This window comes from Barbus barbus, assembly GCF_936440315.1.
Source record: "Barbus barbus genome assembly, chromosome: 20".
Classification (NCBI taxonomy): Eukaryota; Metazoa; Chordata; class Actinopteri; order Cypriniformes; family Cyprinidae; genus Barbus; species Barbus barbus.
In genome coordinates, this window is record NC_136748.1 from 24,193,773 (window position 1) to 24,218,187 (window position 24,415).

Below are 24,415 nucleotides of genomic sequence, written 5' to 3' on the forward strand. Positions count from 1 at the left end.
ATATATTTAAAATACAATTATTTCATACTTAGTTCAAATCTATTATTTCATACTTAGTTCAAACTGACATATTGCTCGAGACAGATATAAAAAATTGTAATTAAACCTTATTTAAAGTACTACTTGTGCACAATGCACATTTCTTAATATTAAGCCAAAAATGTGTTTTAATGTCACTACTGATGAGGATTGTATGATCTTTGAAAAACATCAGTCTTTAAATGCAAGTTATTTAAAGTATACCTGAAGTGTACTTGCAATAGTTCCACTTTAGCAAATTAAAATATACTTTAGTTGGACTATAGCGCTACTTCCACACAATTAATGAGAGAATGAGAATGAAAATGAGCTTTATTGCAAGGTATGTTTACACATACGAGGAATTTGTTGTAGTGACAGTAGCTCCACAGTGCAATAAAATGACAGCGACAGGACAGGACACAGATAATAAAAAGAATAACATACGAATATACAAAATAGACAATGTACAAAATAGCAAAAATACAATATATAATATAGACAATTATGTATGTACAGGTATGATATGTGCAAATTTGAAATGTAAATAAGTATGTGTCACAGAATGAGAACCTGAGTTCTGATCATCTGCATCTGTCAGGCACCCAATCATCAGCCAGTATAAAGGCACACACCTCAGTCAGCACATTTGTACTCACGAAGTGGACTCTCTGTCTTAGTACAGCTCTATTATAGTTACCTCTTGTGGTCTTCCATAGTTCTCCTTGACTCCAGTGTGCTGAGGGGTGTGCTCCTTCGACTCGTCTTCGGTTCTCCTGGATCCCTGTACGACAAGACACTCAGTTACTTCTCTGCTCCGATTCTCAAGAAAGATCTCTTAGGACTATTATTCACCCGTTGATCTTCCTGCCTGTTTCTCCATTGACTCTTCTGTGCAATAAAGACATTTTAATTGTACTTACCATCTGTGTCCAGCCACTTCTGTTACAGAAGACCGGACCAATACTTGCTGCGTATGATGTGATTGGATTGGAGCAGTTAATTCAACTGTCCATTCGTTGTGCGAATCGCAGAATTATCTATTTAGCAGAATTAACTCCTACCGTTTCAACAGCACTCCTCCGCCGACCCGATCCCTTGACCCCTCCAGAACACACAGTTGAACCCATGATGGTGGATAACCAGCGACTTACCCCGGCTGAGCGACAGAGAAGGCTGACTCGGGTTCTGTGCTTATATTGTGGCGCTAGTGGGCATATGATCCTGGCATGCCCCCTTCGTCCTCCACGACCAGTGGTGAGTGTTACTCAACCGACAGTGGAAAAGATGGAACCACTCACTACTTGTGGAATGCTCAATATCTCTTTCAGTATCAGTCCTCCTCGACTCCGGATCAGCTGGGAATTGTATCTCCGAAAGTCTCCGCCGCCAGCTCAAATTACAAACCACTGCAATCGAAAAGATTTACCAAGCCCAGTCAGTAACAGGGAAACCATTATGCAGAAGATTTGGCAGAACGTTCACATTCAGCAAGGAGGGGAGAAGATGGAAAGTGGGGGGCACAGTAACTCCTTTTGGGGGGGGGGGGGGCACGCAAATGCTGTAATGCTCAAACAGCTTGCAAAATAGAAAAACCAACATGACAAAGAATCATGATAAAATCGTGAATCGATCGCCCCTGCCCCTCCGGAGGCCTGTGCACGCCACTGAATATTAGCGTAGATGCCATTCTTCTAGCGATGTAACAAGTACATCGGGTGTTTTGGGAAGTGTTCCCTGTTCCAGTTGACCTAATTAATGCAGCCTAACATTCCTTTAACGGATTTGAATTATAGAAATGCGATGGTGTATTTGTAAACCAGGTTAAAGAGATGGGTCTTTAATCTAGATTTAAACTGAGAGAGTGTGTCTGCTTCCCGAACAGTGTTAGGTAGATTGTGCTAGATTGTTCCAGAGTTTGGGCGCTAAATAGGAAAACGATCTGCCACCCGCAGTTGATTTTGATATTGTAGGCATTATCAAATGGCCAGAGTTTTGAGATCGCAGCGGACGTGAAGGAATATAATGCGATAAGAGCTCACTCAAATACTGAGGTGCCAAACCATTCAGGGCCTTATAGGTAATTAGTAAGATCTTAATTTATACGATGTTTAATAGGGAGCCAGTGCAGTGTTGACAGAACTGGGCTAATGTGGTCATACTTCCTGGTTCTAGTAAGAACTCTAGCTGCTGCATTTTGAATTTGTGTTCCACGTTTATTGTCAAGTGTTCGTGAGATTGATTGCCTGAGGGAAGAAACTGTTCCTGTGTCTGGCCGTTCTGGTGCTCAGAGCTCTGTAGCATCGACCAGACGGCAAGAGTTCAAAGAGGGATGTGAGGAGTCCAGAGTGATTTTGCCAACCCTTTTTCTCACTCTGGATGAGTACCGTTCTTGGAGAGTGGGGAGGGTTGTACCAATGATTCGCTCAGCAGTCTGGACTACCCTCTGTAGTCTACTGAGGTCAGATTTGGTAGCTGAGGTGAACCAGACAGTTCTTGACGTGCAGAGGACAGATTCAAATTTCAGCTGGCGAAGGAAGTACAACCTCTGCTGGTCCTTTTTTACAAAGGACTCAATGTGATTGTTCCACTTCAGGTCCTGAGAAATTGTGGTGCCCACGAATCTGAATGACTCCACTGCGAATTTCAGGAGCTTGACAGAGCGGTCTTTAGATGTGAATGAGAATGAGAGTCTAAACGGTTGATAAAAACATCACAATAATCAACAAGACTCCATCAAATTCCTTAATGATGAATTTGTTTACTACAAACACACAGCATTTGACTTTATAAAGCATTAACAAATGGACTGAAATCATGTGGATAATTGTGATGTTTTTATCAGCTGTTTGGACTTGTTCTGACGGCATCCATTCATTGCAGAGGATCCACTGCCGAGCAAATTATGTAATGCTACATTTTTCCATTGTTCCGATGAAGAAGCAAATTCATCTACATCTTGGATGGTCAGAGGGTGAGTAAATTTTCAGCAAAGTTTCATTTTTGAGTGATCTATTCCTTTAATGCTCTATTACATTTGAAATGAACATACTCCTAAACTAAACCCTTCCCTAATCCCAACTGATAGCATGCGCAAAAGTACACGTGAGATAAAAATACATTTGCTGAAGCAAGCATGCTGTTTTAGTTCCCTTTTATACACTTTAAAACACGTAAAAGAAATATTTAACTAAAGGTTTCATGTCTCTAGCCTTTATTATATATTTGGCATTGTGCAACCAACCATCCAGTCAGAGTAAAAGCAGTAAAAATGCTGACACCAACTTCCTCTCAGGATGCGAGTCACATGGCAAGGTCAAAATACACTTCAGTAAAAAATAAAACGTCCATACCGCTGACAGCTTCTACGCTAATGAGGTGAGACTGATCTTTACTCTTTTTATTTAGCTTTACAGCATGAAGATATCTGAGCTAATGAAGGCTGTTTTCCTTCTCTGCCCAATGGTTTCTCATTTATTTTTAGGTGTATTTTTGCAACCAAGACCTAAATTAAGAGTAAATAACCATGAAAGTCTTCACCCCTGTGCTAGTCTTTCAAAAAATGCCCTCTGGGAAAGGCAGAGACAAATTCAGCATTCAATGTTTGGAGTGTTTTGGTAAAAACCTCTATATAGGGACCAAAGAGGGAGTTGTTGAGTACCTCACTGTAAATAACACGAGCGCTGAAGAAAGCCTTTCAGTGCGGGAGGTGAGGAAGAGACAGATGGGTCGAAGCGGAGCAATCGGCCAGCTGACAGCGGTCCCTGTTCTGAATCATCTCTTAGTTCTCTGGGACGGTTCGGTCACGGTGCTTAACATGTTCTCCCTGGAACTCCTTCCTGCCCTGAAGAAAATACAGAACGTGTCACTCTTCTATGTCAGTGAGTCAGCGGTTCAGACTGATTCCATCGAGCTCATTGCAGCTTCGACCAAGAGGAAAACAGTGAGCATCTATAAGGTGTTTGTGGACAGATGGGAGTGTGTGAGACAGGTGGCTCTGCCACAGGAACCTGTGGTTCTGGCTGCACATGGGACGTGTCTGTGTGTGGCCACTTGTGACAGATATTTCCTCCATGATTATCAGAGCCAAACCACCCTCGATCTTTTCCCACATAACCTGGGAAAGCAAAATATCATTGCCAACAAATGTGGAAAAGGAGAATTCATTTTGAATGGGCCTGGATGTTTGGGTAAGAATTTTTATAATTATAAAATAAAAATAATATTATAATAGACTAATAAAATTACAATTATAAAATACATTTTAAACTTAAAGTGGCAAAACAAGGTAAAACAGTGTGAAAAATAAGTCAGTGCAATAGAAAAAGAAATACCGGGATTTAAGGCCTCCATCTGCATGCTTAAAATGACATAAAATTTTATTTCATGTACTCACAATAATTGATTATACAATATTTCCCCATAAGGAAAGAAAAAATATATACTTCTGTAGATATTTCTCTAATTTCATATGTCTCCTCAATTTTCAGAAGAGATCTAAACAAGACCAGATAATCTAATCAATATTATGCAAGTTTATAATTTAATTTTGTTCATCAGTTTGTATAGCTGTATTTAAATTATTCCCTAATTGAATTCTATATTTATTTTTAATTCCCCTTTTTTCAATTATTTAATCTTGGGAATTTTAGGATAAATAACTCCCATTTAATTGACACAACTGAATATTCCTATCTATAAAGTAAGCAAATAAATAAATACATGATGCATTTACATTTCAGTAATAATAGTGCAAATTATTTGTTTGCTTTATAAAGTAACAAGTAAAAGTAGTCTATATTACACACAGGCATGTTTGTGATGAAGAATGGCACTTCCCAGCATCCTCCTGTACAGTGGCCTGATGGAGTGGTGGACGCTGCAGTTCATTTCCCATATGTGCTAGCGCTACAAAATCAGACTATTCATATCTACAGCATTCTGGACCAGCAGCTGAAGCAAACTGTCCCTTTACAAAGTGCCAAATCTCTCGTCTCAACAGAAGGTTCGTTTTACAATCCAACATCAATCTTTCAAAAATAATTAATCAGAAGTCATAGTAAATTCAGAGGCAATATATATATATATATATATATATATATATATATATATATATATATATATATTTATTGAGCAAGGCACCGAACCCCCAACTGCTCCCCGGGCGCCGCAGCATAAATGGCTGCCCACTGCTCTGGGTGTGTGTTCAGAGTGTGTGTTCAGAGTGTGTGTTCAGGGTGTGTGTTCAGGGTGTGTGTTCAGGGTGTGTGTGTGTACGTTGGATGGGTTAAATGCAGAGCACGGATTCCTAGTATGGGTCACCATACTTGGCAGTATGTCACTTCACATTCACACTGACTTTAAACCAATGGTTCTCAATGGGACCCACTGCGCTGCACATTTGGTATGCTTCTGAATCTGACACACTCACACAGTTAATGGATCTCCCTCCTAACAAGCTGATGATCTGAATTAGATGCGTTAAATAAGGGGAGACATACAAAATGTACAGAGCAGTGGGTATGCAGTATGAGTATGCAGTCTGAGCTAGTTGCCATAATATGTAGACCCTAATAATAACAATATCATTCTTTTAATTTTATAGTCATTTGATGGCACATTTTTAACTATTTCCTATCTTTTTCTATTATAGAAAGTGTTTTTGTTGTTGCTGACAAAGAGATACATCGGCTGTCCCCAGTTCCTTTGGAGGATCAGATTGAAGAGCTGGTTAAGAGACAAAGAGTTGATGAAGCCCTGATGCTGCTGGACAGACTTCAAGATCTCCTGCCAAAAGATTCATACAAGGTAAGACTGATGATAAATTACTAAACAAAGTGGATGTTTGTTTTATCTTTCTTTAATATGTTAGAAATATATAATCCATTAAGCCAGCATCTATCAGCAGGGGGTCATGAATAATGTTAACCTGCCAATCTTTGACCCCTTAGTGTCAATAATATTGCATTTACTCATCATTTAACACAAATATTATATTTGATAGGTAGGTATATCCTGCTGAAAGACAGAGACATATGAGAACAATCTTAAAACACAGAAACTACAAATAATGTTTAACAGAGCCATGAGGTCATTGAGGCTGAGCGTCTTAGACACACTGAGCAAGGTAATTTACATAAGCACTCGTGCCAGATGAACCGATGTCATACCAGCAAGACGAAAATCATCTTACAGTATTAAATAAAGATCACAGAGGCACATGTTCACAGATATGAGCTCATCAAATATGCTATATGATTTTAAATGTGCTATATTTAATAAGTTTGAATATACCAGCTTATCAATAATAAAGCAAACTAAAGTAAACATGTTAAATATTTAATGTATTATATGGATATATAAATAATAGCTGTCAGTTGATACATTTTTTATCTAATTAATTAATTGCAGCATCTTGTAATTAATCGCAAACTAAATTTGGCTGTGAAAATACCCCCAAAATATAATTTAAACCTATTATTGTGTTAAATGTTTAGGCTACAATGGCCTAACATGAAGTATGGAACATAAAAGCAGATTTTTCGAGAAACATCTCAGTATGTTTTGTCACTAGTGACCAAAACAGCTTAGTATTCAAACTACTTTCTTTTATTGTTGTGCAAGAGAAAGTACGTCATTCAGGTTTGAAACAACAGGAGGGTGAGTAAATGGTCTAAGTGAATGAAAACATCCTGTAAAGTTTTAAATCTGAAAGTGCACCGTGTATAAAGTTACTGTATTGTCTCTCAAAAGAAAGAGTCGACTCTGAATCAATGAAACGAGTCGTTTTTAAAACAAATATTAATATTAAAATATTTTAATTGCATTATTTTCATAACTGAGTTAACGCGTTAAACTGACAGTCCTAATATATATATTATATATTACATTTATTTGTTTGTTTAGTTATATAAAGTCCAATTTCAGAATTGGAAGGGAAACTAATATATTTATACTGTATAACATATTATAACAATTGGTAACACTTTAGAATACTGTTCCATCATTAATGAATAACTCCACAAGAACATATGAGTAATGCAATATTAGCACTCTAGTAACTAACAAGAAACTCTGATTAATTCATTAGTAAGTAATAGTGCTTAGTTGAATGTGGTAGTTCACTATTAGCTAATCAGTAACTATTATTTTTTCATACCTCCCTAAGAACTACTGTATACAGGTTCATAATATGAATAATACATAATGTATAATTAATTCTAAAGTAAAGGTCATGGTAACCCACTAGTAATGACTGAAATCATTGTAAGCTTTTGAGAGTGTTGTAAAGCATTGGATAGTAATTATTCAGGTGTTACTACATCCTTCTAAAGGAATTACTCATTTTTTGGATCAGTATTCTAAAGTGAAGATCGTGATAACTCCCTAGTAATTACTGAAGTCATTGTAAACTTAAGGTTTTGGTTAGTAATTCATTTTGCTAGATTTGGTAACACGTAATTTTTTTATTTTTTTTGTAACACGTAAATCATTACTAGTGGGTTACCATGATCTTCATTTTAGAATTAATTATACATTATGCATAATTCACATTAATTATGAACATGTATACAGTAATTCTTAGTAGTTCTCCGGGATATATTAAAAAATAGTAGTTATTGATTAGCTAATAGTGAACTACCAGTTTCAACTGAGCGCTATTACTTACTAAATCAATAATCATAGTTTCTTGTTAGGTTTCATGAATCAGACCTCTGTGGCTCTCTTCGATGGCCACCAGAGGGCACCCTCACCTGAGTATTGACTTTCCTGGACTGCATTTCCCATGCACCCTGTACAGAGACTAATCACCTGCACAGGTGTTTTCCATTATCTGCTCAACTTAAGCAGCATTCACACTCACTCTCATGGCGAAGTCTTGTTTTGATTCATGACATTAGGTAATAGTAGTTACTACAATGTTAATAGTGCATTAGTGACTTGTTCCTGTGTAGTTATTCATCAACAAAGGATCCGTATTCTAAAGTGTTACCCAACAATTGTATAACATGTATCCTGATTTATGCCATTCATCACTTGACTTTTAGGATCTACATAAAAATGTAATCTGTACATCTGGAATGATAAAGTTCTATAGAGAGACTTTTGTGGAAGCAAAAGAGCTTTTTATGTAAGTAATGCTTTAATGTGTTTTACAAGAAAGTTTTCAGTCTTTCTGCTTTATAATTTCATGTAATTTGTGAAGTTTACTGGCAATTTCTGTGTGCAAATTCATCCTACACCTTTTCACTATAATCCTTTATTTTCCAGTAAAGGTGAACTAGACCCAAGGGAAATCATTAGCCTTTATCCAGCTATGCCTGTTATGAGTGAAGACTTTACACCTCAGACAACAGCAGTCAGCAATGCCAAGGACCTGTGGACGTTAAGTCGAGATGATTGGCCGACATTTCAACAGTATCTAATCTTTTTGGATGACTTCTTAAGAGAAGTCAGGCCAACAGGACAGGGCCAAATGTGTCCTCAGGACATCGACTCAGCACTTTTTAAGCTGTATTTGGAACAAGGTGAATATGGAAAACTGGACCAGCTTTTGTCGTCGCAGAATAACTGTAACCTCCAAATGTGTGTGCCTGACTTGGAACAGCACAAAAGGTTTGTGCTCATCATTTAAGCCTACCTCAGCGTTCACAGGTTATTTTCTAGTGAGAAGCCAAACTAATCTGCTGCCATTTCAGGTTTTTCACACTTGGATTGCTCTATCAAAGTCAAGGCCAGCATTTCAATGCAATTCAGGTATCTTTTAATCTCTGAAAGATCCACAGAGCAATGACTAAAGATGGATCAAAAAGGAAAGTACATTTCTTTTTCTTTCTTTAGACCTGGGTTAAAATTGTGGAAGAGCAGAGCGAGGACCACTCACACATCAGCGTATTCCAGCATATAGTTAATACTCTCTCAAATCTGGAACATAAACCCATCATCTGGAAATTTGTAGACTGGGTTCTTCAGAGAGACCAAGAGGCAAGCATTTTAACTGTACTGTTTATCAACAGCAGAGGGAAGAGTTATACAGATTTCATCAAGTCTAGTTCCTCTTTTGCCCTTGGCAGTAAAAGAAACACTTATGTATCTAGAATTTGCTCTAAGACACTAAGAACTACTTTTCTATAATACACTATTTATCAAAAGTTTGAGTTTGGTAAGATTTTTTGAATAACTTTGAAAGAAGTGTCTTATGCTCACTAAGGTTGTATTTATTTGATCAAAAAAACAGTAATATTTTGAAATATCACAATTTAAAATAAATTATTGTCCAATTTAATACATTTTAAAATATAATTTATTTCTGTGGCAGTAAGGCTGAAATTTCAGCAGCATTCAAAGTTCAAACAAACATCAAAACAAAGTTCAAAAAGTGTTACTACTAAACTTTTGAATGTCAGAGTTATTGCATTTTAAGCAATGTGTTTTTTTCTAAAACATGCTCTTTATTTTAATATAGGCTGGAATACTGATCTTTACAAAGTCGCATACAAGCAGTCATGTTACATTTGCACCAGAAGAAGTCCTTACCATTCTCACCAGCTACCCACTTGCTATGACTCTCTACTTGGAATATTTAGTCAATGAATTACACAGCAAGGTGACTTATCCATTTGTAATTAATGATTGTTTTAAGGCATCAAATTTACATTGGCTTTTTGACATACACAAGAGCTTATATTTATAGAACAGTATTATTTTAGTATTATTGATATACCTTTTATAGTTTTTATTAATATTTTGAATTGGCTTTTATTTTTTATATTTTGAATTTATTTAGCTTTTTATTTTAGTGTTTCATTTTTAGTCATTTTGTTATGTACTTTGACATTTTTAGTTCATTTTATTTAAAAAAAAATATTCACAAGTAGTTTTTTGGGGATGTAGGTTTATTTCACATTCATAATAGAACACTTCCTCATCAGGATAAAATGTCTTTTAGTTAAACTTAATTATAAAAACCGACTCGCTTTGAACTTCTGCAATTTTGTGGCACTGCATCAACACATGACCGTCCACGTTTACACATCAGAACTGATCAGAAACTTTACCCAGCCATTCACAGTGATGTAATAAAGAGAGAGCAGGATAAATGCTATTATTTCTATATCTCAGTGGCCTATTACAGAAAGTTAAGTCTCAAATTTAGCCCTCACAAGCTTCAAACAGAAATCACGATGGTTAATAAACAGATAGGACTCTAGAATTAGGATGTTTCTGTAATATGGTCCCATTGAAACAAGCAAGCAAAAAAGCAGCAGCAAAAAAAGAAATGGTCAGAGAGAGTATAATGATTGAGAAACTAAAAAACATATAAAAATGTTATTTAAAAAGTGACAAAAGATTATGTAAAAATGACCCCTTTAATGCCAGTTTTCCATGACTGAACATTGTATTTAAGAAGCCAGTTGTCTATTCACAGGAAGAAAAGCATCATACCATGCTCATCACATCATATGTCAAATGGATATTGCAGTCAAATGAGGATGACTACAACAATAAAACAAGCAAGGAAGAGATGAGAAATAAACTACAGCAATTACTTTGGCAATCTTCTTTTTATAATGTGGATGCCATATATGGTGAGCATAATACATGCAGATAAAGATTTTAATAGGTTAACTACACTAATAAACCTGAAATTCAAACTTAAATGTGTTTGATAATGTTGCAAGTGTTCGTGGATGAAACAAACCACTATACCCTTTATTGCCACAGACCAAATAACACCCTCGTTTCTTCATGTGGAGAGAGCAATTTTACTTGGGAAGTCTGGTAAACACAAAAAGGCCCTGCAGCTTTTGGTCCATGAAGAAAAAGACCAGCAGGCTGCTGAAAGCTACTGTTGGAGGACCTCTGCTGGACGAGACAGGACGTTCACACAGGGAATGTTTCTCTCCCTGCTTCAAATCTACCTCGAGTCCTGTCAACATGTGATCACAGCAGTGGATCTGCTGAACAAAAACGCAGCATCTTTTGATTTAGTCAGTGTGTTGAGGGTGCTGCCGGATTCCTGGTCTCTGAAACTGGTTCTGCGGTTCCTCTGTGAATCACTGAGAGGAACAGTACATGACAAAAGAATGAGAAGTCTGGAGATGAACCTAGCCAAGGTGGAAACCCTAAGACACAAGCATGTCTTGGTGAGACGTACTATGAATGAAGCCATTTATATGAGAAAAAAAACCCCTCAAATATTCAATTTAACTTAAACAGCAACTCTAATGTTATTCCTTATGCACCCAGATGGAAGCAACGCATGAAAAAATCCGAGTTGACAGAGGATGTGTTTGCCATTCATGCCAGAAACGTCTTACAGGGCCTGAGTTCCTGCGCAGGCCGACAGGAGAGCTGATACACATATCCTGTCACGGTGGAGAAAGCGGACACTGAACAACAAAGACACTATTCTTCACACCTATTCATATTTTCACTTTACATTTATACTCTCAGCAGATGCTGTTTAACTAGGTTGCCTACAATAAAGACAGTAATTTCTTGGAGAGTAAGGAGTTTACTAGCACAAATTGCTGAAAAAGATGACACATGCTAAGACACCAACAAAGCAAGCCACAAATACGAGCAGGAAACCCAAACCAACTGCACATACACTATAAAACAGACCTGAGATGATACTGGACAATTTACTGCACAAATGACAATGTGCATAAAAATATTCTTATGCGCATTAAAAATATATATTCTAATTTTATTATTACAATAAAAATATTATATAGTGCAAGATATAGACTCAGAATTGCAAAAACAACAAAACCCCATCAGATTTCTGAGTTTATTTCTCACTTTTTTATTTTCAGTTTATATTTCACAATTCTGAGTTGATTTTAAATAAAAAATATTTTGTATCATTATAAATGTCTGTCACTTTTGATCAATTTAATGCATCCTTGGTAATAAAAGTATTAATATCTTTCAAATGAACTCTGCTTTTTTTTTTGCATTATTTTAAATATTTTTCTCTTTTTGCAGCTTTCTCTGAAAATAACACACATACAATTCAAGTACAAGCCAAAGCTTAGGCATGCCAATATAAATAATAATAAACTATTCTTTCAGCCATGGTCATTCATGCTTCATGTAGATTCATTGAGGCAGTATGTCTTCTGACTTGGCTGAAATGACCTATACTATGGGCCTCGACATGGGCTCCAGAGAACAAACTATATTATAAACAAGTCGACATCTCTTTTAGACCCACTGGACTGGTTGGCTCAGTGCTGTCTGCTTCTAGCCCAAGCATGGTGAGGAACTGGCAGCCTGACAAACCCAGGCTGTATACCACTTCAGGACATGGTGCTCTCCAGACAAGCCACCTTATGTGGACAAATTCTCAGACCAGACTGTTTAATTTGTGGACATGAAAAATAAATCACAAAAAGCCTCAAACATGTTATCCAAGTGAATCAGAATATACCAAACAGACTGTGATATGTCAAAGTGATTCACTGTTGCATAAAGTCTTCTGCTTCCATTCCTGTTATAAATAAATCTCTTGCCACTCTTGTCCTATTGCACAACTGGCTTTCATTTTATTGTGTTTACAAATAAGATTTTAACACAGATTGATGTGCCAAACTATTTGTATGCATTTATCTAATATCTGTATAGGTGATATTCATAAGCTGTATTCATAAGGCAAATTAGCAAATGGGATGCATTTTGAGAGCATACAGTGTTCTGCACTTACTGGGCATATCCAACTAAAAATATATAAATACATATTTTAAAAAATCCATACTGGTTGAAATAAATAAATGTGTAAAATAGGTAATGTGCTTAATTGTAATAAAATTATTGTCAAAAAATAAACAAACAAACAATGCTCCCAAAATAAATAGGTTAATAAAACTATTTTTTAATAGAAATAAAATTGAGGCAAAAACTAACCCAGACAGGTTGTGTGTAATTCTACTTTGCATTTGCTATGCATGAAGTATGCTGTAAATAATGTGCATATTCATATTGTGCAATTGTGCATTAGGGCTAAAAAGTGATTATGCATAAAGTGCATCCATATGGGTCCATGTTCAACAAAGATGGTTTAATGTTCAATATGCACTTATGTGTTGACCACACTGACTGTGACTCATTCTGTCCCCAGTTAAAGCCAACTGCTTGTGTGCAGGGCTGGGCCAATGGTCATTTGGGCGGACTCTGAGTTTAATTTAGGATCCCTCCCTTCTTTGATAATGCCTCTTGGGACCTTCAGTGTTTTGACATTTCAGGGCTAAAGAGACTACAAACCCACAAGCTTGCAGTATTGCAGCAGTTTTAGTAGGTTTGATTTAAACTTGCTTCTCTTGACATTTCAGGTGTTGTTTATGTTCACTGATACAAATAATAAAGCAATCTGGTGCAGATACTTGCTTATACGGCCAGTCAGCATGTCCCCTGGAGAGAAGCCCGGGATCTTTAAAGGCTTCGGCACAGATGGTCATTTTACACATGAGGAAACAGGATGGATGCAAAAATCAACAGTTACAGAACAAATTGTGGTAGAGAACCAGTCATCTTTATAAATATCTAAACCACAGACAGAGGAAAAGAGTAAAAACAAAAAACCTCTCGTGCTTCTAAATATAAAGACATCTAAAATGCCTGTGTTTACTTCAAAACTTTTTTTTTTTTAAATGGAAATGAATTGGAAACATACCCTGTGCTTCCAAATGGAATCGGTTTTATACTTTGTTTGTGTTTACTTATGGCTGAATTTAATGGGGATATGAAGTGCTACCATTTTATAATTTAAGACTCACGACAAAATGTGTCACGAGAGTAAACATTAGATAGGTTGAGTTGGTAAAACTATGGTGATGCTATATGCGTACTGTAGAGAAAGTGTGGTAACATTAGTAAAACTTGTGTCATTGACCTGCACAATATCTAATATTGTTCCAAAAAATGTATGCCGAAAAACAGAAATTTAAGTTTAACTATATTTTATTCATGGAAACAAACTAGTTTTGGTAAAAGTAAGAATTAAGCATTTTAAATGTCTAATTTCAGTATGTTCCTCACTAACCATTGGTTTGGCTTGAAGACGTGCAAGGCGAGAGACAATGCACAAGTCAAGGCACAAGTTTTTCAGAGTCTGACAGCTCCTCAACACTATAACTCTTGTGTAACAATTCTTTTAAAGCATCTTCTTCTGTTCCTCCTGACAAACAAAATGCATGAGGGTGAATTAATAATGACATAACGGATATTCTAGGAGAGCTGTTTCTTTAAGTAAAACACAAAGATGCTCAGTCAGCTGTTGGTGCCAGCAATGCCAAGATGCAATAATCCTGAGACATCTGTTGGGCATTTGAACAAGAAGACATCTCACTGTGAGCGTCAGGTAGCTGCTTCAATACAGTACAACCATGGGAACTGGTACTGTATATAAGAGGAAGTGCATGTCGGCCAGTTTTAGCAAATAAACCACAAATGATTGCAATGTATTCTTTATGATGCATTTTTCTGGCCTCGTGGTTGCTGAGACACAAGGAGAATCTTAATTTGCAACCTTTGGATAGCAATAATGGTGAGGTACCAAAGAAACATAAAGATAGAACCATCCCTAATTTGCAGTTTCCTTGAAGAAGCTAATGCTATAGTGAGGAAATCCGAGAATAAACACCCCAAAGGATGATCAAAACATATCTATTTTTCAACCCCTATAAGCAACTCTGTCATTTCCATAGCTTTCTTTACCTTCGGTTTTGGAGCCAGGCCACCAGGGGATAGTCACAGTGTAGACCACTGGAGAAACCGGGGGAGAGGCAAAGACCACAGGCTCCTACCATGCATTCTGGCTCCCAGACATGGCCTGTAGTGTGGCGTGTAGAATAATCCCACAGCAGCGCATATGGGATTCACTCATTCCCAGCACACATCTTTCTCTGCTTTGTCTAGCCATCGTTCCCTCACACAATGGACTGAATGCTCATTGTTAGCATGTTTGACGGCCATGCAGTCAGTCTAATTAACATGTAACAATGGCAGTGTCAAACTTCAGCTGCCTTCCAATTTGTCATTAGAGTGCTATTTAAGGGCTAAAATTAAATTTGTTTAGTATGCAAAGGAGCTATGCAAGCTGGCAAGGTGAATTGGCTTTGAAACTTGAAGTAAATGGGGCCTTTTGCATGCAGATGTTTTTGAGAAGTAAATATAGATTCATGAACACGCCATACTTGGAAACCTGTTTATCTTCTACTTACGGGTTATTAACATAATGAGCGGGACTATAAGGACTAATGACTTTGAGAGATTGGTCGACGTCCATAGAAAACTCTTGGCTCGAATGTGTTAATTAAGGGAAAATTAAGATATTGAGATTAAACATGATATAAAAGTAGTGAAATAAATATGGAAATTTACAGATCTTGGAATCGTAAAACAATATTGCCATGCTGGCACTAAAACGAGTGTATGCTCAAGGGTGGGTCCCTTGACTTGGTTTTGAACTTGAAGACCCAAGTGTAATATACATTTAAAGTTGTTTTCCTAACCCTACTGCATCCCTGCTTCTGGGAAGGACAGTCATTGCTTTTGCTGACTCATGGAAGTTCACATTATGGCATTGTTATCCTTGTTTTTAGTCTGTTAACCTTCAAATTCTCTGTTACAGTTAAGTCATTTTTAACTATTGAGCGTGGTTAAACCACTAGTATATACCCATACCCATAATTCTGCATGATTGTTCTATTTATATGTCACTGCATTTGTTTTATGCATGACAACATATGATGAAAGTGGTCAAGCACAAAGTACTTCTAAAATATCTGGAATGATCAGTAGAGTAGGACCTAAGGAAACAAATTATTCAGGCAATTGTATTTGTTGCAGTTTAGTTTTAGATTTACTTGAAAATATCTGCTCATATAAAATTGAATGTGCAAAAACCGGTCATTCGAATAGTTTGTGTTTAGAAGTATTACATTGCAAAGTTTGGTTGGTCACATGAATTTCCTGCGATGCTCAACAAAAAAGGTTAAGCATATTTCATGCATTTAAAGAGGGTATTCATTTCGGCTGAAGTACAAATTGTAAAAAATTTTTTAAAAAAGCACATAACTATTCATCCAAATCAATGGGAACTCAGATTTATCCGGAATGTAACGCTGTTGATTAAAGACTAAACATTCCTTTACACACACTTAAGAAACTACAAACAGCATCAGCCATGCAGTAATTAGAAATTCAGCAACATCAAAATCGTTGCTTGGTGGGAGAGAAACTATGCACAAGCAATTCCCAGTGGCACATGCTGAGAAATTATGAGACCACCAATCACAGTTGCACAGTGAACATTACACATGCCATCAATTTTCATAAAGTTCACATGAAGCCACCTGTTGAACCAAAATTTACAATTTTACATCACATCCTCTCTGGCACCCTCTAGCTTTACGTTGAAGTGTATAAAAGGACCATTTATTTTACTAAATCAAAGGATTTTGCGATTTTAAAGGGTTTTTACCATTTTTAAAAGAATGTTGCCATTTTAAAAGGATTAAAAAATAAAAAAGAATTCAAAACTTTGTTTATGCAGAAGCGGTTAAATCAGTATAGCTATTCATATTGAACATTGTCCAAAAGTGGATTTCTCATAATAATTTTCTTCTTCATCTCCAATACATCAGTCTGGTTTTAATGGGCAGTGTGTTTAAATTGAACCGGGCTACTGTAAAGAGTTTGTGGACTGAGGAGAGATGTGACCTTATGAAAAGCAAGGTACATATCTATATAAATGTTAGAGGCGCTATCATGATTTATTAGTGGCAGAAAAATTGTGCACTTCGATATCCAAGCATATTAATGTTAGAATATGTCTTTGCAAGTATGCAAAGGTTTCAACCTGTAGTAGTACCCTGTCACAGTTTAGGAATTATGGCTGAAAAATAACAAACTTACAAATGTTTAAAAGTAAAAAAACAAAAAACGCTGTAGAACCAAATGAATAAGAAACAGAAAGAATAAGAGCAAAATGAATAAAGCCTGGAGAATTTAATGTTTTGCCACAAATAATTTTTTTTATAAATCGAGGAATCACGATTTTGAATAGAAATATTACCAAACGCGAACTAGACACTTTGACAATAACAGTAAGGAGAGAAGAACGATCCAACCGCATGTCAGCGCACATGTGATGCTCTCCATGCCATTCACACAGAATGTGCTTTTGTGTTGACAAAGATGCGACGCGGGCAGTGGAGTAGGAAAAAATGCAAGAAGATTGGAGTTAAACATCTTTTAATAACTAGAGCGCCGCGTTTTTAGAAAGCCGTTTCATGCACGAGACACTGCAAGAGACGCGAGCGCAACAGTCAAACGCGTCCATGTTTACACAGAAAAAACAATGGAAAAGCAGCGTAATCAAATCAAAAACCTGTGAAGATACTGTATGTCTGATATTTCATGTTTGCATCAGGGTGACAGGCTGAAAACTACTGTTCATTGTGTTTACAGAGTTAATAATAGCACTCTAGGTGGTATACCTTCAGTCATTTTGAATTTGAATTACTTGAGAATTTTTTAAGCATTTTTCTTGTATTATTTCTGAACATATAATATGCATAAGAAAAGTTTGTACAAGATGTAGTTGTAGTTCATGCATCTTTTCTGCAAAGATATTTAGTGATTTGTTTAACATTTACATCATGATGACAACTTCATGTGTGTGGTACACTTAGAATAGAATTTACTTTAACTAGAGGTTTAATAAAAAAAGTTGCTTGAATCATGTTGTAGTTCTGTTTTCAAGTTGAATAGTTAAAATTGTACAAAATCGAGAATGGGTCAAATATTCTATTATTTTTTTATTTTTTTTTTACCATATCATCCAGTCTAGAAACAAATAAAAAAAAAACTTCCAATTTTTAATTTCTTTAATTTTTCAATCTTTAATTGTCTGTTCTCTAACCAAACTAAATTATTTTTATTTCTACTATTAAAAATGGCCTCAGCTTAACACCTGTAATACTGTCTATATCCCCCTATCCCCGGGGGACATATATTGCACCTATATTATATGGCCTAAGGTAAACAGCAAACAAATGCATGCGTGGCCACACACAAACACACAGAGCTGAAGGTGTTTATATGCTACACAGCCTTTCAAGGGTTACATTGTACTATGGTTTCTTTAGGACAGGGGTCTCAAAACTTGGTCCTGGAGGGCTGGTGTCCTGCAGAATTCAGCTCCAACCCTTATCAAACACACCTGATCTAAGTGTACCTAAAGTAAATAAAATAGCCTAATTTGATCCTACAGTGTTGCTGCACATGCTTTTAGATCATTACAAATAATAATGCAAAATGATTATCTTAGAATAGAAGATATGCTGTCTCTCGTGTCACATAAATTATCAATAGTTAAGTATGTGGTTTTGAAGAAGATGCTTTTATTTTCTTTCTCTGTTTTGACTGTCTCATTTGGACTTGGACTTGACTTGGACTCGAACCTCTTTGGACTCGGTCTTGACTCGGACTTGTTGGTCCTGGTCTTGGACTTGTCTTGGACTCGACAAAGGTGGACTTGACTACAGCCCTATTAGGAATATAAAAAATAGCTTTTGCATATTCACTATAATGAGCACTTGTTGTGAAGATGACTGTCAGCCTCTTATCTCACACTAAGATAGATGGAGATTGAGTAGGTGCTGCTTTAAAAAGCACACGGCTCATAATGTCGGGCTCTGGCGCATTTCGGTCCTTTAATTTGGAAAGGGCGTTTCAGAAATGTTGCGGAACTTAGAAAGATAATGGAGGGTAAATGTATAGATTACAGTGGATTTCCAAGGTCCAACGATATAATTTGGCTAATTTCAATGGAACAAACCCACAGGCGGAAACCTGTAAATGTAGTTTAACCCTGATAAAAATCTTTAATTGACTTTAAATGTTCAACTTTTGAAAAAACAAAAGGCCCTTAACTATGGATCTTTAAAGTGATAATTATTTTCCAGTCACACAAGAGGATCATTTCTGAATTCTACTAAAAGTATGACAACATTTCATTTTATATAACAAGTATCATTCATAAGTAGTTTATGCAATGATGCCATGTATAGAAAGTAAATAAAGACTAGTTTATTTCTGAGCAAAATGGCCTCTTAAGTGGTAATGAAGGAAAAAGAAAACCTGTCCAGATGAAAATGTTTGGATCTTGGCTGTCTGCTTTGGTTTGTGGATGAATGAGCGGATATTTTAATGCAGTAGCATGGGCAAATCTTTAAGGAAAAGCAAATCAAACAAAGTAAGAAAATCTTCTGAAGGTAATTTGTCTGCAATTGTCAGTTCTAAGTTGGAACATCTGTAGAAGAGGAAATTTGAAGTTTTATTTCTACCACTAATAGTTGAATTTCAACCAAACACAACTTACCAAAGGCTCTAAACCCACGTTTCTGGCAAGTTTAGCTCTGTGGTTTCAGCTGTTCTATTTGTACACCATAAAACCACAAACTGCCCTCTCTGAATTTATTCATATATCACTACAAATAGCTTAGGTGTCCCCTTAAATCAACATAAACACCTTAAAAGTGCCTTTAAAAAAATGCAACACTTCTTGCGAAGTATGTTGCATTTCAAAGCTACCAAAAAATTGACTTCATTTATAGTTTAATTCTCAAGAATGTCTTATCACACAACCCAGGGCTATTGCATACGGGAAAAACTTAACGAAAAGGAATTTGCTTGTTCTGGAACACCAAACTTCATAGTGTTCACTTCTGTTCTAAGGCTGGAAAGTTGCTATTGAGGAAAAAAACTCAGAAGAGATCGTTATGTGGGACAGAAAGACCATCTTACATGTGGTTCTTAAAAATCAACAGGTCATCAGTTGTGGTTCCTGAAGAGCAACTTTGGCACATGCTGAAATTACAGAGATCACTGCAGCTCTCACAGTCAAATGCTCTTGAGGTTGTCTCATAGTTTGGTGCCAAGCTCCTATATTAGCCCAGACTTTCCGCTGAGGACCTGTATACTCATCCGGGCTCCAACTGTTTATGACTGGCGTAGTTTATAAGTGCATTAGCCCACAAATATACATTACTATAACTGTCTGGCAATGTAGGTCTTGCTTCAGAACGATTATTTAAAGAGCATCTACTGTTTACTCAAAGAGGAAATGCAAGGTGTAACACATCGTCTAAGCATTTATGGACCATTTAAAAAAGAATATTGCAACCTTTCTAACCTTTTCCAATAAATGCAGCCTGAATAATGGACAATAATTTCAAAGTATTTATGCAAGGCCTGCAGAGGAAAGGTAAAATCACCACCCAATTCTATCTATGCAATGCCAGTACCAAATTCCTGCATTTCTTGCTCTCAATTAAACAGAAAAATTCATAGAAGAATTTATTGTTAGTCTGGAATTGTTTTACTTCATATCACTATCGCGTCAATATTTTCTTTTAACAATGTTTTTCAGTGGTGACGATAGCAACCAATCACAGACATGGCTGTTGACCCTTACGAAAAAGAAGTTCATTCAAGTGTGCTATTGGTATACGTCTTTTAAACTAAAAAATAGGAAAATATACTTTTAGTCTACTTTTTATGTACTTCTCAGAAATATACTTAAAATGACATTCAAGTATACTTGACATACTTAGAAAAAATCTAAATATATTTGAGCTATACTTGTGCTCCTAGAATCCATGTTTTCATTGTTATATGGTAGGGGGCACTAGTACACATCTTCTGTACAGAATCAAAAAAAAAAACACAAGTGAAGAAGAAACCACAACAACAGATGCTTCCACATGTAAACTAAAATCAGACATAAAATAGCATCAAAACTGTGTACCGTTATGGAATAAAATGTCACCAATGAAGAGGTAATAATGACTGCCAAGCTTTGGGATGTTGATCGACTCCATCTATATTTTGATTAAATCATTCTGAATCCAATTCATAGTGTTTTTTCAGCTTTTTGTTTTTGTTCCTTTTTTTTTATTTATGAAACTTACCCACATTCAAATGTTAAAAAAAGAATGCATGAAGCTAGAATAAACTGTTTCTGTTTACAAGCAGATACTTTATTTTGATGTTTTGTATGTTCAGATATTCATATAACAAAATATATACACATTAATACCTAATAGGGACATAGTAGTAAAGTTCACTATTTTTTTTTTTTTTTTTTTTTTACGAGTATACTTTCAATATAAAACTACTAAACTAGTAGTTTACTGAGACTCTACTTCAAAGTGTACTAAAAATGCTACTAAAAGTATTTAATTAGTAAATTATCAGTATATCTATAAATTCACTTTTAGTATAATTGTAGTACAAGCTAAAAACTTTGATGTAAACTAGTTGTGTACTCAAAGTTTACTACTATCATACTTAAAGTATACTTAAAAGTATACTTTTATATACTACAAAGTGGGCCAATTTAGTCCCAAGGAGTACTGAAAGCCAGATTTATCTTTTTTATTTCATAAATGCATATTACAGCATGTTATGTTGAATGATACCTTCAAATAAATTAGTTTTTTATTGACAAAGCAATGTTTAATTGAACTCTATTTTCCAGTGAAAATGTGAGACTTCTCTTTAGAGACATATGCCAGACTTCTCCAATCATTCACTTGGATATGTCACAAACTCACAATACATCTAATGTTACTTTCATTTTATTGCATCTTTACTGTAAATTGTATCAAGTGACATTTGTCAAGATCAAGGAAAAGTCTAGTTTTTGTCACATGAATGGCAGCTGTAAAATATACAGTTTTTTAAACAATATTATCAAACTAGTCTTTCAAACTAACATCAATTTTGCTTCAAGGGCTTTTCAGATCCACATTTTTGAAGTGTGTATGTTTTGTGATCCATGTCACGGAGCTCTTGCAGTATTAACAATTGATCCATTTGATAAAGCCATGTATTTTTTGTGTGTCTATTATAATATTTCACAATGCCTTGACTATTGCATTTCACAACACTTTCCTCAACTCCAAAGTGTTCTTCAGGCTTTTAGATGTTTGTCGTGTTTTATTCTAAAACCTCTTAAATTGTTTCTTGCAGACAGAAAACCTGCAATTATCTTTGGAAGACACTCTTGGATCAGTTATTATCTTTAAATACAGGACTTAACCGCCAAAATGTATGTTTTGAAAAAGTCATTAGGTAGCTTTATTTAACCAATTCCTTTAAGTGATTCTGATTCCCTGAAGCAAAGAACATATTTTTTTCTCCCATGCTGTAATAAAAGAGTGAAAGGCGAGACATGTCTGAAAGGTAGAGGATCAGGCATAGCAACTCCAAAGAAAGTGTTTCTTTGTTGCCGATGCTTTTAGAAGATCCACCTATAGCTTGAGATGAAAACTAGTGAAGCCAGTAACTCAGAGTTGTGCACTTGACACCATCAACGCACCTTTCACTTTCAAGTTTTTCAAGTATTTGGGATCTTTTTATTGCCACTTGGGACAAATAACAACGGTGGTATCTGCGTTCGCTTGATGTTTCATGCTTGATGAATAACGTCCCAGAGACCGGTTTCAGAGTGTCTATTTCCAAGACCCTGTAATTTCACCAACAATCTCGTTGAGTAGTCCCCATCCACCCTTCCATTCATAAAACTCAAAGTAGCTTTTAGTGGTACAGTTAGTTTATTGACATCTCAAATTTGTGTCCCAATCCAGATGGGGTATCTTTAGCTCTCACTCAAAGGCAGCTCCCTGTTGCATCAACCAATAATTATTATATAGCAAATTCTTCTCCTGGGTGAGGAAGTGCTCTGGTCACTGGAAAGTGAGCCAGAAACATCTTCTCATTTATCTTCAAATAACTCATTGCTAAAGCTAATGAAGGCTGGAGGTTCAAACCTGCACTATACCATTGTAGCCCTCAGTAAAACACTTGACCCCATGTTGATCCAGGGTGATTGTAATGTAATAATTTAACAAAAAAAATGGCCTGTTTTCAATTTTTTTCTTAGTCAGAATGCACAGATATTTTTGAATGGCAAAACATCTGCAATGTGATTAAATATTTGTGATTTCCATGTTTGTAGGTCCTTTTTCAAGACATCTAGGCCTATGTAATAAAATTACTCTTTTTTTTGTTGTTGTTGTTGTTGTTGTTGTCAGAATACATAGGTGCCTTTAATGAAATGTATTACATTACAGATGCTTTACCATTCAAAAGTAGCTGGGTAATGAAATGCATTGCATCATAAAGGTTTTACCAAGACAAAGTATGAGTATTTTGATTTTTAAAAAGTAGTACCAACATAGAAATATGCTTAGCTATGATTTCTTTATTTGTAGCTAATTTATGAAAATACGCAACTGTTTTTGAATAGCAAAACATCTACTGTAATTTAAATATTTGTGATTTCTGTACTGGTGGCTTTTTTTTTTTTTTTTTTTTTTTTTTTTTTTTTTTTTTTCATATCAAAACACTTTTTTTGAATGACCAAATATCTACGGATATCAACAGCCTCTTTTAGAAATCATTATAGTTACCCCCACCCCACCACCATGCCCTGCCGGTGGAGGATGCCGCCGGTGCATTGGTGGTTTCTCGCGCCGGGGTAGGATGCTCGGGTGAGCGCTGGCCCACTCTCGGCGGTCGCTTGGCGGGGCCTGGCCCTACTGGCCTTGCTGGGCCCCGGTTGGGGGGTGGGGGGCCCTTGGATCTCCGGGCCCAGGGCTCGGTCTGCCCTGGTATGGTCGGCTGCCGGCGGAGCCTGCGGGCTTGCCGCCACGGCACCCTGGGGTGTCTACACTGTGGCTGTCGGATGTCCCACCTTCGGGCTCTCCTCTGCCCTTTTCTGGGTGGGGGCCGCAGTTGTCCCTGCGGTGGTTCCCCTGGGGGTCCCGTGCCCTGGGGGCCCTCCGGATGTTTGGGGCCTGGGTCTCTTCCATGCCTGCTTCATGCCTTGCGGGATGGGGCTGTTGTTCCCCACACACACACTATTAAACATTTACATGGAGGAACCTTATGAACACAAGCGCGCTCACACACACAGGTGTACACTCAAGCATTCACATTGGTGTAAAAACGGGTGCTCACAGACACACATTGTTCTGATCTGCTGTTGCTTCAAAACTTATTTTGTAATATTAGTTATGCGTGTTGCTCAATAACATTTAACATTTAGAATTTATTGTGATTCATACAGATGTTGGTTGTTGCTGCAGTTTCTCTGATGTTGTGTCTTCTGTTGTGTCTTCTGTTGTTTTCTATTTTTGTCAGCAGGTATCGAAGCAAATTGTCTGTTTTTTTTTTTTTTTTTTTTTTTGTCTTGTTTTTTCCTCTCTCTCTCTCCCCCTTCTCTGTTGACTTTATCCACAATTTTTTTTTTTTTTTTTTTTTTTTTTTTTTATTATTATTATTATTTTTATTATTATCATTATAATTATAATTATTA

General features: G+C 36.3%; 2 protein-coding genes across 2 annotated transcripts in view; both read left to right on the forward strand.

Moving 5' to 3' along the window:
- LOC306886541 (serine/threonine/tyrosine-interacting protein-like) overlaps positions 1-24,415 on the forward strand; it is a 195,222-nt gene that overhangs the window by 16,791 nt on the left and 154,016 nt on the right. The window lies entirely within an intron of this gene.
- Positions 3,503-12,556, forward strand: LOC306886549 (transforming growth factor-beta receptor-associated protein 1-like). Its single transcript, XM_079443736.1, has 11 exons — positions 3,503-4,208; positions 4,829-5,023; positions 5,672-5,826; positions 8,067-8,149; positions 8,290-8,634; positions 8,718-8,775; positions 8,860-9,003; positions 9,485-9,625; positions 10,448-10,607; positions 10,744-11,165; positions 11,269-12,556. The coding sequence occupies exons 1-11, from the start codon at positions 3,545-3,547 to the stop codon at positions 11,413-11,415; spliced, it is 2,514 nt and encodes an 837-aa protein (XP_079299862.1). The 5' UTR covers positions 3,503-3,544; the 3' UTR covers positions 11,416-12,556.

Coding starts and splice junctions, on each gene's coding strand:
- LOC306886549 (XM_079443736.1), top strand. CDS start 3,545: ATGAAAGTCTTCACCCCTGTGCTAGTCTTTCAAAAAATGCCCTCTGGG. Junction 4,209..4,828: donor GAATGGGCCTGGATGTTTGG/GTAAGAATTTTT, acceptor TATTACACACAG/GCATGTTTGTGATGAAGAAT. Junction 8,150..8,289: donor GAAGCAAAAGAGCTTTTTAT/GTAAGTAATGCT, acceptor TTTATTTTCCAG/TAAAGGTGAACTAGACCCAA.